The following is a 14197-nucleotide window of genomic DNA, read 5'->3' on the forward strand; positions in this document are numbered from 1 at the left end:
GGACAAGGTTACACGACTTCGCATAATACCTTACCCATGAACAGCCGAACCAATTGGGGTCTTGTGCCGTCAGTGCATACCCGGATTACTGCCAAGCGATACAGTGAGTGTGCACTGGCTAACAAGAGCAAAATAATGGGGTAAATCTTCCTGGCTAAACTAATGTGCGGACCATGCTGGACCAATGGGGAAAAGATGAACATGGACAAATCGGTACATTTATAATATATTGTCATGGAGGTGGCTGGGTTTGAATTCTGCTCCAGACTACAGTTATCGCAGGGGTGCTGGGGTTCGAATCCCACTACCTAAATTTGTGGTAGCCAGGCAATTAACACCGACCAACCTCCCAGGACGGTCGAGCGGTCTTTATTCTTTGGGAGGCGGACATGCTCATTGACATGGATTTTAGCTTGCACTCGAAGGTATGGCAGATGGCAACGCCACTGTATGGGGGAAGATGACAGAGCCCAGTGAGGGCAATAGCGGATGGAAAAGGAATGGAACGGAAGGGGGATTACAGAGGATGGACAGCACGAGGGGGTTTGATCCGCAAACTCCACTACAAATACACGGAATGCAGTTTCTTTAAAAGGGAATACATTTAATGAAACACAAATATTTATAAGGACAATAATGAAGTTGAAATGAAACAAATATAATAAATAACTTCCATGATCGAGGCCTCGCACACACAGATGCAAACACAGACAAAGGGTGACAAATGAAAATAAAACCCCTCTTTTTAAATACACTGGTACTCAGCCAGGCCAAGGGCTGACCCTCATCGATCTCGGAATGGGGAGCTTCGTCCGGCACGTGTACTTGCAAGCAAAATGGCGCCGTAAATTGTCGATCCAGGAGAAAGGCGCCTCCACCATCCACGTGCACACGCAGGCAGAATGGCGCTTCACTTGTCGCAGCTTTCCACACTCTACACGCGCAAATCTGCCCGGCACCTCCTCGATCGGCTCTGCTCAATCTGTTCTGCTTTAATCACTCCAGACGTGCAATCTGCCCTGCTCGATCTGCTGTCTCCGAAGCCCCCTCACTCAGCAGACTGTGCCTTCGATCTTCCTTTTCTTTTTTAATCACCCTCACTGTCCTCCACCCCGGGGCGTGTCCTCCTCGCCTCCAAACCCTGGAAGGTAGGGCTTCTCCTTCTGTGGGCCTGGCTTAGAATATAAAAACATAGGGAAAATCACAGAGGGTAATCATGTACAGGGGAACTTATTTTTACTCTTTAAGCTAATTAACACTGCACCACCCCTCGTGTGGTGACACGTAACACTTAAGCTGATACATTCCCTGACTGATTTATATCGAGGTGCTTATTCCCGTCCACAGACCATGCTACACAATACAATCCTATCTGTACGATCAAATCAGTTCATCTCCCCCCATAATCATCACAATATATATATATATATATATATATATATATATGTATATATCCAAAGTATATACAGTATATACTAGTATGCCTGTTGTTGATTTAATGGATAAAGTGGTGGGCTTGGGATCCTAGGGGCTGAGCTTAAATCCTGCTTGGCTGGTCAATTAATACTAGGTGGTGTTGACTCAGCCTGTCATCCTTCTGAGATCGGCAAAATGAGGACCAGCATGCTGGTATCCTGTGTCAGAGTGGCGACCCAACCAGTATTGTGCCCAATAGCCCAGGAGACTGCTTAGGCCTAAGTCACATTTGCCATGGCGGCCGTGGGGTCTTCAAAATCTATGGCCACTAGCAATTATAGGGCGGCCGCAGTATTTCCACAGTCACACAATGTAGCAGTCACATATGTTTTTATTTTTCGGGTAGCCGCACGGCGTATTTATAAATTGTGGAGACCGAAAACGTGGTGGTGCCATACGGTCTTTGATTTGATGTCGCACGGTGACCTTAGGGCGTTTCTGCGGTGGCCATAGAATTTTCAAGGCAGACGCAAGGTGCCCACAAGGCGACCGCAAGGCGACCGCAGGGGGGCCCGAAGGCGAATGTGCGGCCAGACGGACGGTAACGTGTGGGTTCTTTTTTATTTTTTTTTACCAGTTCTTTTTTTTCGGCTTGTTGAATTGCTACGGCGAACGTAGAAATGAAAAAAGTTATAACTCCGCGCTATAATTCCACGGCGACCCCTACGGCCTGTAAAATATAGCCAAACGGCGTAGGGCCACCCTGAGGCCACCGCAGAAACTCTGCGGCCGCCGCACGTTTCTGTCAATTCAGGGGGGGGCATATGGCCACAGTATCCTCGCCGTAGAGCAAATGTGACTTAGGCCTTAGGCAGCACCAACGCTCTGCACAGAATATGGTCCCAATGGATGGATGGATATACTAGTGGGGCAGGCTTGCACATTACAAGCAAGTACTCAGATGGATCCTAAGTGCAGGCATAATGAATATAAGCTTTATATTGTTGCAGCTATTGAGTGGGCCAGTTGCCCGGTCCGAATCCTAACGAACCAACTGATTTGATCGTTCTGACCTTTCTGCTACGATACCTAGCTCCAATGGAACCACCAAGCCTGTTGAAACGTCATGCTGATCGGTGCCATATACGCACTACTCTAATGGTGACCGGGCGGAATTTCTGGGCAAAGGCATGCTCGTCCTTGGTGCAAATCACCAAAGCCCAATCTTCCCTTTACTGGCACATATAATTACCTCCGCCACCGAAGGTGAAGGAGGTTATGTTTTCACGCCTTTCTGTTTTTTGTTTGTCTACAGGATATCTCAAAAAGTTGCAGACTGATCTGGATGAAATTTTGTCCACAGGTTCGGTGTGTGACAAGGACGAACTGATTGGATTTTGGTGAAGATTAGATCTGAATCCGGCGACTAGGATATTTGAAGTGATTCTTTACCATTGAGAGATTGGGCTAAACCGATATCTAGCAGGATATCTCAAAACATTGTGGACAAATTCGGATGAAACTTGGTGGGCACGTTTGGGTGTGTGACAAGGACGAATTGATTCCATTTTGGCGAAGATCTGAATCCGGGTCTGGATACAAGAATTATTTAATTTTCAAAGTGATTCTTCCCCATTGAGAGATCGGGCCAAAAACGACATTGTTACGAATTTGGGAATTCGATTGCACACAACATTCAGGTTCCTTTAGTCAGTTATGTCGATAAGTGCATGTTCCCTAGATAGTTCACCTTCCATTGTTTAATGGGCAGAAATCGATTAAGTGCGCTGCGCGATTCAATTTAATAGTTAGGGAGCGATCATAACACAATGGAGACGCCCCTCCCCATCTTCTGCGAAGAGGAAGAATAGCCCTCCCGTCCCATGATTCATGACGTCAACAACTCCCTCCCACCCGTGGTTGAGCGGGGGATGGAGCACGAGGGCATGAGTCACGCCAGGAGCGGTGGAGGGGGCCGATAAGAATAGAGAAGAGATCCCCTGCTTTGTTCGGGTCGGGCTTTCGGTAGTCAGCCTTCGGCTTATGCTTGGCTCGGGTTAGGGTTGAGGCTTTTTGGAGAGCTTTTTGCTTTGGCTTGGCTTTTCAGCAGGCCTTCGGGTTCTGCTTGGCTCGGTTCGCTTTTTGCCTCTGGCTTGGTTCGTCGAAGAGAGTCGGCTTTGTTCATCGGAAGAGAGTTGAGCTGGTTGCTCGGCTGGCTCTTCTTGGTTCGTGGGGCTCTTTGTTCTCCGCTTGGTTCCTGGCTTGGTGCGACTCATCGGCCTCATCTTGGAGGTGGTTTTTCGAGATAGAGACGCATCGACGGGAAGGATCGGCACCTCATCTCACCAGCACGTGTTCAGAAGCGCGAGAGGATTCGCTGGAGCTCGGGAAGGATCGCGGCTCACGACGATTGGATCCAGTTCGCTCTCGCTGGAGCCCGGGTCCGAACGGCTTGAAGACCACACGAGGTGGAGAGGTTCGAGATAGGTTCTGGGTTTCAACTCATCTGTCCCTCCGAGCTGGAGTCCGTTATTAAAGGCATCAGCCACCATTTCGTGTGTGTGTGTGTGTGTGTGTGTGTGTGTGTGTGTGTGTGTGTGTGTGTGTGTACGTGTGTCTGTGGGCTCGTCTAATAAGTAGGAAACTGTTAAGTGCTTTGTGTGCTGTAAATGATTGATTTGTATTTCGTAAAGTCGGTATAGTTCTGCTCTTACGTGCTTCCCTAGTCCCCATTATGATTAATAAATACCCCAATTGTTAAATGTTTTCAGCTCGTCGCATCGATTCTTTCATTGACTGAGCATTTCGTGTGTTGGGAGTTAGAAAGCCGTTGGTTTGCCGTAAAAGGGGGACATTCTGACCGACGGTTCTCGGCGGTTATGCCACTCGGAATCGCACACGGGACAGGCTTGCTAAAGTGGCTTGCTTCGTACGAGTTCCGTCGAGGGTGGAATACCCCGGTAGTTGGATCACGTGGGTATTTAGGTAAATTGAAGTTGGCAATCGGCCCTACCCCACGTGGTCTGCCCATTGGCGTATTTCGGTTCTTGCACAAGGACCCGTCGGCTTCGGAGTTATCTGGGTGGCGATCTATATTCCGGGCGATCGGTCGGGCCTACTCGACTTGTTGCTTACTCGACTTGACAAGGAAGCAATGATTAAGTTTTGGAGAATATCTGGATACGAGAATTATTTAATTTTGAAAGTGATTCTTCACCATTGAGAGATGGGGGCCAAAAACGATACAGTACCGCATAGCATGATATTTCAAAAATGTATTGGGCCAGATATGTTCTCGTGGATCAGGCATTATGTGGTGCAGATATGCGCTCTACCGAGTGTCATTATAGTTTTTAATTAATTTTTTTGGTGTGTGTGTATGGTTGTGTGGGCGCGCGTGCGTGCACTCGTGCATATCGTATATATATATATATATATATATATATATATATATATATATATATATATATATATATATATATACATATACTAAATGCTTGCATGAGTGTATTCAGAATGAAGTGAAATAATGTGACGACATTAAATGTTTTGCATGGGTATGAAAGGTGGTGGGCTAATATCATTCATCTCATTTGTTATATTTCAACCCAGGTGATAAAATTACATTTTTAGCACACCTGGATTTTAGTCTGGTGATCTCAAGTGATCGAGCAGTGTCTGTAAGTCAATCAGTGAGTGTGTAAACTCAGTATGTAAAAAAAGTTATTTGCTTTCTCCTCTGAAAGTACACACACAATTTTTTTGAAACTTGACCACGACCTTCATCACCCGTGATGTACCAAAGTTTGTTCACAACATTAAAAAAAAAAAAATCATGGTCTCTGCGGGGGGTGCGGAAGGGGTGCTTGAGTAACTGTTGCTTCTGATCCAGGTGAGCTTCAGGACGGGCGGTCCTATTTTTATTGACAAAAACCAAAATCACACCGGACCTCAATGTAACATCTCAGTCAGTCGTATGTAGTAATAATAAAGGACATGTTCTGCGTGCACGGAGAGTACATTTATTTAATTTTGTTCCATATCCATTGTGCTAACTACCCAGGTCAAAAAACCAGTAAAGACCAGTAGCTTACTGGTCAACTGGTACCAGTTGAAAACCAGTAGCCAACTGGTACCAGTAAAGCCAGTTGGTTTCTTACTGGTTTTAATATGGAAATTGGAATAGAGTGATATATTACCAGTTGAAATACAATTGTATTTAACTAACTGGTATCAACTGGGACCAGTACATTGTAACTGGTATCAACTGGGACCAGTACATTGCAACTGGTATCAACTGGAACCAGTAAGACTTTAACTGGTACAAATATGAGCTACTGGTTTTTTCAACTGGGAAATTGGAATTCTGACTGAATTTAACTGGTACCAGTTGAAACCAATTGAGACCAGTTAAAGACCAATTAGAACCAATAGAGACCAGTTGAAAATGTGTACTGGTTTTAACTGGTTTTTCGACCTGGGTAATGTAGTCAGCAGTACATTGTATAAACACATTATTTTGAGTTGTTTATTCAATGGAAGGTGCTTTCCCTTTTTTTTTTAACCTTATCACTGGAGAATGAACATGGCTAATGCACAGCATGTTCCTCAGGACCTCCCAAAATTGCGGTTGTGGAATCGGATGATTGCTCTGATGACTACGAGAACTTGCAGTAAGTAAAGTTGTGTGTGTGTGTGTGTGTGTGTGTGTGTGTGTGTGTGTGTGTGTGTGTGTGTGTGTGTGTGTGTGTGTGTGTGTGTGCTTTGTGCTTCAAATGAACCAAACATTCTTAAGTCCCAAGTGAGACTCTCATCCCATTGCACTTTACACACATGACATTTTTAACAAAGTCAATTTTATTGAAAATGTAAACGCCAATTGTATTAATCATAAAAGCAACACTTACATCTTTCATTGCATTCACGTAAATGTCACACGTTCTGAGAATTATTTAATGCTCACAGGACTCTGAAGAAAGGAGAAAGGGTGACTCATAAAGACGGACACACTCATTGATTTTGGTCGAATGCGAATGTCAACAACATGGCACAGAAGTAGCACGTTTACCTTTGCGCTGTGTAGTCTGGGTTCGAATCCCAACCCGACTATAAACTGTCGGATTGGTGCGCTTTGCAGGAAGAATGTTGCAGCACTAAGTGCACCGTCCCTCCGGTGGATGTTAAGCCTCGCGTCCCATCTGCTAGCAACAGTTGGTGGACATCACAGATCCCCATTGCATCTTTTATGAAGAGTAGCCGAGTTATCACAGGCACCCTGAACAAATTCCAAATTCCTGCCACCTTCGGCTGAGCATCAGGCCTGGCCAACCAATTCGTGAAAGGCTTGGGCAAAAATTCCTTTCCCTGAACTGTCCCACAAGAAGATGGGAATAATTGGGGCCGTTAAAGAAGTTGTGTTGCAGGAGGCAATGCTTTTAACGCTCTTCTGTAACCATTATCTTCCCTGAACTTGCGCACTCGGTCCAGTGTCGTAAAAATAAATAAATAAAACTTTTTTTTTTCTCCCTGTGTAATTTGAGATAATGCCACAATTAGTGATAATAATAATAATAATGTTAATTTTGAATGTACTTGATTTTAGTGAGATTTTTCTTGCAGAAACATGTGACTCAGTCAAGGGTGTTCCTTCATTACTGAGTCCGGCCAACAATTTTCATCTCTTTCAACAACGTTTTGCTTGCATTTCAGGGAAGAAGATGACGACGATGACTATGATGATGTTACGACATGGGAATTGCAGAATGAAGAAGCAGTTAAATGAATACTGAATGAAAACAAACCCATTCTTCTTGTATCCAAATGGACCAAAACTGTTGCTTATTGAAGATCCTTCTAAGAAAGAAAAACATTTGTTTTTCATCCCATTGTAAGTTGATTAAAAAAATATAAGCAAGCAAACTGTGTGTACACGTACATGGTAAATTATAATCGTGTTGGACATTACTTTTGTCAATCGTAATAAGTTTTGTTCAGAAGGACACAATAAACTAGTGGTAAAGTAAAACCAGTGCAGTAAATTAAAACTGTATTTTACTGTCAGATGTATTATTCGGAAGTAGTTATTTTCTTCTAATCAGAAAATCCAGGTGTTCTGCTCACCTTCCTCATTTGCTCCTCTTTCCTCCTGTTTTGTGCAACTGCCTTCCTGAGACCGTTCAATGGCACTCTTCCCTCCAGGGCTTCAAACAAGTGGTGCACCACCATCTCATGTTATTCCCCCATCCCTTCCCATGATATTTCTTCCACCTTCCCCCATTAACCCCACCTAACGTAACCTACTTACTTGCAGATTGCTGTTTTTTTTCCTGCCCTCCTCTCTCTTCTCTTTTATTCTTGGGTCATCCATATCGTTGGTACGTCCAACTCTTGCCACACTGTCAGTTCCATTGCCTTCACAATCTTTCATGAGCAAAGATTTTGTTTCCAAAACAAAATTCAGGCCTGTGATTTTTTTTTTTTCAAAAGAACAATGAGAAAACACATATCCAGGAACCGTTATCAATCCCTGTCAAGGTATTAAATCAGAATTGTGAGGTCTCCATTATTGAAGCCAAAAAATCGTTTTTACGTGTACAGGTATGCGACAAGAATCGGGGGAGAGGATGTATTGAAAAGATTCATCATCGTGGTATCTGTACTGTACTGTCTGCCCTTCTTGGTGGGAATGGCTCCATCTTGTGTCCGCGTTAGACTGACTGTTTCAAGCTGCATGTCTGTCCTGCAAGCCTGTGTCTACCCGCACCCCCTCCTCTTTATGATCAGAATCCCCATCCCATACCCCCTCCCCCTCTCATTCCCCACTCAGCTTATTGAGATTAGCTAGGGTAGGATTAGTGTCCTTTCTAAGTGCCTCGTTCAGTCCCATGTGGAATTGTGCTCCCATATGGGATGCAGGTTTGTGTGGTTATTTATTATTTTAGTGTGATCGCTGTGCTGTGGCTGTTTGTGATTTACTACTGTATTATTAAAATGATTGTGTCTAAATCCTTTGTGTGAAGATGCCTCTTTTCCCACCATTGGGACAGTTAGGAAAAAGGAGCTAAAAAGGTTTGGAAAAATCTCCTTCACAAGGAAACATCAGCCAATAACCACTCGGCTGTTTGTGGCATGCAAGTTCAGAGCAGCTCACATGATGATGCTTGTTGTTTGAGCACAGCTTTGTACCCTGTGCATGTGACAATACATTTTTACATGTATCAAAGCTCATAGAAGAGCAGAAAAATATGGGACCAAAGGGTCAACAAACCCAAAATGGGGCAAAAGAAAACAGTAAGACAGGAAGATACAGGTGCATCACAGCAAAAGAGGAATTGCAGGTGAAGGGTGAGAACATTGTCTTAGCAGGTGAAATAAAGCTTGATTGGAGAAATGGGAGAGCTCATACTATCTCCGAACCCCAGGTCTCTTTCCCCGAACCCGAGCCCTCACCCCGACATCAATATCGTCTTTCTACGCTGAACCATTTCTATGGCAGCTCCGTCCTTCCTCGGATGTGGTGGACAGGTCATCACCCGGCACAGAAAGTCAGAGCAGGAATTTTGAAAGGGTGCCGGCGATAGCTCGCCTACTCTTCGTGAATGACACCGTGGTCTTTGTCCGAGCTGGGATGTCCGCCTCCGTGGTCATTCCTGGAAACTGACAAAGCTTGTGGCTCAAAACAGGAGAGAAGTTTATTTCTCTCGTCAAGTGGTCAATGCTTGGAATGGACTAGTTACTAGTGGATGAAGAGACATCCAACACAAGCGTCATCAGTTGATGTTTTCAAGAGGAATGGGGAGAGGGAGAGGGAGAGGGAGAGGGAGAGGGAGAGGGAGAGGGAGAGGGAAAGGGAGAGGGAGAGGGAGAGGGAGAGGGAGAGGGAGAGGGAGAGGGAGAGGGAGAGGATAAACCTTGACAGGACCATATAGGGCTTTTCTTTTACCCTCTTGTCCGATAATCTGACCTGACCAGACCATAATCTAGTGGACTGGTGTAACTGCAGCCTCCTCGGGCGTCGAACTGTTAAGTTTCCTTATTCTGTACAATTGTACAAAACGACTATTAGTTGAACGGTGTATAAGCACAAATGAACGAACTTGATCGAGTCATCCGTGTTAATCCGTGTTTGTCTCAAAAACGGACTTTTCGCAAACATTGATTCTATAATTATATAAGAGCAAGGTCATTTTTGAGAAACGTACTTTACAAAACGAGACAATGTTGTGCATTACTCCGGAAGTAGAAGCGGACCACGTGTTGTGCATTACTCCGGAAGTAGAAGCGGACCACGTGTTGTGCATTACTCCGGAAGTAGAAGCGGACCACGTGTTGTGCATTACTCCGGAAGTAGAAGCGGACCACGTGGTGGTGACGTCATGGGGTACGAGATTCCTTCGTGGAGAAATTGATTGATTTTGAGTTCACGTTCAAATAATAATTTATTTTGTTTGTTTTTTCTTCTTTATTTTAGAAAAAGTCCCTCTTCGTTCTGTGGGACGAATTTGCGATTGATGTTCCTCCACACGGTCTTGTGCGATATTATTTAATTTATTTTCTTGTACACTTCTCTTGACGGTATCGGAGTTTGTGCGCGACTCCGGGTATCACGTGGCTCCGACGGGTGGATAGGAATGTACCGCACTTACCTCTCGACCGTCGGTCTCGTTTGGGTCCGATTCCCGACCCCTCGATATCCTCAAATTGCCAGTCTCACCAACTGGTTCGTTCGAGATTTCAGACAAACGTATCCAAGCAACAATGTGGGAATGGTTCATTTTGGGGCCGTTAAAGTAGTGCGGTAGTTGTAGTCGACAGAGTAAGCCTGATGTTGGCTGAGCGGCTCGGGCGGTTTGCTTAGGATCTTAGGGTCCTGAGTTCGATCTCCATTGGCTGCTGAATTAACAGCAGGTGGGGTTGACTCGGCCTGTCATCCTTCTGAGGTCGGCGAAATGAGTACCGGTGTACCGGTACAGGGGCACAGCATCAGCGGCACAGCGGCGCTTCCAAGAAATGATAGCTACCCTGGCAGTCAAGATGCCATACGCAAGAACAGTAGACGGAGTATGACATTGTGCATCCGATTCAGGGTCTTTTCAGTTTGCGTAGATCCATTTCCCCTGCGTTATGCCCACCACTTTATGGCCACAAACCTGCTTGGTAATCAATCTTGTCCAGCAATCCCATTTGTATGACCACAAGTGTCATCCCACGTGAGGCTGCAGCATAAACGGTTTCAATTTGAAAGTAAATACGTCACTACAACAAGTTTCGGCAACGTAAGCCCATTGTTGTATATTAAACAAGTGGTGCCAGGCACAACAAAATCCTGCCCATTTAAGGCATAAAGTTATTTTGGGGATCAAATTTAAATTTGATACATCCTTAACCTGAATGTTGATTATAAGGAATAGAATAAGGAATATTTTAGTCTTAGTTTGAAGTCAATTAAACCATTTTGACGAAGTTATGATTGTAAAATGATTTTGACCTTTTCGTGACCTGACCGTGATCTTTGACCTAATTAGACCCAAAAGTTAATGGGGTCGTCCAAGGTTCACTGCCCACCTGTGGATACAATTTGATAGTGTTTGCTAAAGCCGTTTTGCCGTAAAGTTGCTAACAGACAGACAAACAAACAGACAAACAGACCCGACAATTACAATATCCTGCTCCCTCCCTCCGGGGGACGGGATAATGAATGCTTCCTAATTGATGACCTTGATCATTTGGATGGAGGCTGTCTAAATCCTTGGTTTCATTTAATGGAGGATTTGTTGTTTTTTTTTTTGCACAAGGTCGACACATTTCTACCAGTCCATCTGTTATGTATATCGACCAAGATTGTGTTCTCATACGCCATGTGTCCGAGTTGAACCTCTTGCTAGGTGGGTTGTCACCACCACCATCATCATGTATGGAGTTAATGGTGTTGCCGATGGGTGCGTCCGTGGCAGGGAGGAATGTGGGCGAGTGCTTGTACAGCTTCGAAGTGCCTCTGGAGAAGAACTGGGTGGCCCTCTCGAGGTCCCTCTCAATGTTGGCATCCGAGAACTTCAGCTCTTGTGCACTGCCCTGCTGCCTCCGGTACCCCACACATAGTCTGAGGAAGGAACATTTGAGCACGAAACACCACTACTATCACTATTTGAGCACAGAATACAACTTCGACTACTATTCTAACTCGTTTAATGATAGTTGTCCTGTTTTAGGGGGTTTGTTGGTGGATGGTCCCTCTCCACTTTGTCCTGTCAAAAGCATCCTCCACCATTAAGCCCGACAAGTGTATGTCTCCACTGATCACTTCCTTCCAGATATTTTTGGTCTATGTCTACATCTTGGTCTTTTCCCCTCAATTACTAAACTAGTGACTCGCTTTACAGACTCATCTTCGCCCTTTCTCGCCACATGTTTCTTTTCAATCTCATCCATCCCTCCAGGTCTTCAAGACAGCTGTTCACCACCATCTCAGATCATCCCAAATCCAAAACCATGATGTTTTCTACCCACGTTAATTGCACCCCTCCCCACCCCAAGCCGCCTCCATCTAAAGTTCAAGTTTTTCCTTCTGTATCCATCTTGTCCACCCCATTCATCCTTTCCTGCCCCCCATTCCTCCCCACACTGATTGTTTGTCCGAGTCTCCTATCTTGTGCTTCAACTCCTGTGTTGGTGTCCCCCACCACTCTCTCTCTCTCTCTCTCTCTCTCTCTCTCTCTCTCTCTCTCTCTCTCTCTCTCTCTCTCTCTCTCTCTCTCTCTCTCTCTCTGTCTCTCTCTCTCTCTCTTTCTCTCTCTCTCTCTCTCTCTCTCTCTCTCTCTCTCTCTCTCTCTCTCTCTCTCTCTCTCTCTCTCTCTCTCTCTCTCTCTCTCTCTCTCTCTCTCTCTCTCTCTCTCTCTCTCTCTCTCTCTCTCTCTCGTCTTGATCCATTCAGTGTAATAGCTCTTCTATGAGCCTTGACTCTTGAAACAAAAAAATGCCCAAACTACCTTGGTCTTCTCAATCTCAACTTTTCCTCGGTCCTATTAATTTTGAGCCTCTTTCTTATGCAATCTTTTTTTTTTGATCACAGAATGGGATGTAGTTTATTATCTGGGGGGAAAACATGATCTCAGGCTCGTAGTGAAACTGACACACACACACACACACACACACACACACACACACACACACACACACACACACACACACACACACACACACACACACACACACACACACACACACACACGAAGATTGAGGCAGAGAATGACTAACCATGTGACCACAGCCTCCACCTGGCCCACTGGCATTCTTTGTCTTGGGTTGTGAAGTCACCGGGGAGCTTGATGCAGCACTGGGCACCGGTGCCGCTGAGCGTGTTGTAGATGTGGTGTACCAGCCACAGGCAGCATTCCATGTGCGTGCTGTGACACGATGTACCTCTTCACTGGCCGGTCATGCCGAGCCTGTGCTCTCTGTCATGTTCAGCCCTGATGGCCGGTGAGAATGGCTCCAAGCTCTTTAATGGCATCTTAGTGTTGATTGCCTGGTTGCGAATAGTAAATGCGAATTATGAACTATGATGGTTGAGTCATCATTTTGTGAAGTTCATTTTATTTCATGCATCGCAACAATCTTTTCATGTTCTTGTCATGATCTTGCGTTTTGTATTCATTTTCGGCTCATTTCATTCATTTTTGTCCAACTCTCCCCTTTTCCCGTTGCTTTCCCCAATTGTCTCTCTGTCACCACAGACAGTTGGCCAGCGGCTCAGGTGACACGACCGTTAGGTTGTGGGATCTCAATACAGAGACTCCTCGACTCTGCTGCCGTGGTTGGTTTCGGGGATGGGGCAATGTGTGTGCAACATGAAAAACTGGAATAGAATGATGTTGCCATGTTTCAGAATTTTTTAATTGGCAAAAGGAGTGGGAATTGTGGGTGAAAGTGTCGTGGTAGTAGTCCCTAAAGTGTGTACTTTGTGCTCGTTTGTAAGATGTATGGTAAGAGTTTTTTTTTTATTGTGCTGAAAGGAAGATAGTTTTATAGTTATTGATTCGATCTGTTTTACTGAAATTGTTAGGTGTACCATTCCATTTGCATCAACTGGAAATATAATTTTCTTATGAGCAAACACTGTGGTCCATGTGTGTACAGGAAGGAATGTTGTGTGCTCTATTTTCAGGCCACAAACATTGGGTGCTCTGTCTCTGCTGGGCCCCCAATGGTAAGAAGCTCGCATCTGGCTGTAAGAATGGGGAGGTGAGCTCACCGTTTCACAATCGCCACCTTCACCTGCTGCATTGATTGCTCATGTCTGGCTTTTATCGGTCGCTGTACCGTCAGGGTACTTGCTGAGTACAAATCCTTCAAGCGTATCTGGAGATTGCATCAAAGCAACAAAAGAAAAGGACTGGCTATCAGGGAACTTGACAGAGCGAGCTTTTAAAAGTTGTTTTGCTTCAATTGCAATGTGAAAAGCAAGCATTAAAATGTTAAAGTTTCGACATTTTATGCCATTGGAAAAGATAGCCTTTTGTATGTCACTGTTCCATTCAAATATCTCGAGGTTTGGGTGTGCGTGCACGTGTGTGGTGTGCAGGTTCGTGTATGGGAGCCAAAGAGTGGGAGCTTGCTCTCCACCCTCACTGGCCACAACAAATGGGTCACATCGCTTGACTGGGAACCGCTACACCTGTAGGGCAAGATACGTGTGTTTGCAATTATGTTTGAATCTTGCTTGAGAAACACCTGCTCCCTCCGGATGGTGGGGCAAACATTGTGCCCGTTGCTAGTAATTCCA

General features: G+C 45.0%; 2 protein-coding genes across 11 annotated transcripts in view; both read left to right on the forward strand.

Moving 5' to 3' along the window:
* Positions 1-8453, forward strand: part of LOC147022894 (uncharacterized) — a 36359-nt gene extending 27906 nt beyond the window's left edge. For 4 of the 7 annotated variants that reach the window (XM_085887826.1, XM_085887827.1, XM_085887828.1 and 1 more), the window contains 2 exons: positions 6029-6089; positions 7126-8444. In XM_085887826.1, the coding sequence (XP_085743952.1) occupies positions 6029-6089; positions 7126-7198 (134 nt within the window). In that variant the 3' untranslated portion in view covers positions 7199-8444. Of the gene's footprint in view, positions 1-6028; positions 6090-7125 lie in introns of all 7 variants that reach the window. The other 3 variants (XM_085887830.1, XM_085887831.1, XM_085887825.1) reach the window with 2 other exon arrangements.
* A 1206-nt stretch (positions 8454-9659) lies between these two features.
* The window catches only part of NLE1 (notchless homolog 1), a 30813-nt gene continuing 26275 nt past the window's right edge, over positions 9660-14197 (forward strand). For 3 of the 4 annotated variants that reach the window (XM_085887832.1, XM_085887835.1, XM_085887836.1), the window contains exons 1-6: positions 9912-9946; positions 11370-11499; positions 12683-12894; positions 13149-13228; positions 13580-13656; positions 13997-14091. In XM_085887832.1, coding sequence (XP_085743958.1) covers positions 9927-9946; positions 11370-11499; positions 12683-12894; positions 13149-13228; positions 13580-13656; positions 13997-14091 — 614 coding nt within the window. In that variant the 5' untranslated portion in view covers positions 9912-9926. Of the gene's footprint in view, positions 9797-9911; positions 9947-11369; positions 11500-12682; positions 12895-13148; positions 13229-13579; positions 13657-13996; positions 14092-14197 lie in introns of those variants that run through there. The other variant, XM_085887834.1, reaches the window with a different exon arrangement.

Source organism: Eptatretus burgeri, chromosome 7, assembly GCF_056783735.1.
Source record: "Eptatretus burgeri isolate ZD-2024b chromosome 7, Ebu_testis_v1, whole genome shotgun sequence".
In the NCBI taxonomy this organism is placed as follows: domain Eukaryota; kingdom Metazoa; phylum Chordata; class Myxini; order Myxiniformes; family Myxinidae; genus Eptatretus; species Eptatretus burgeri.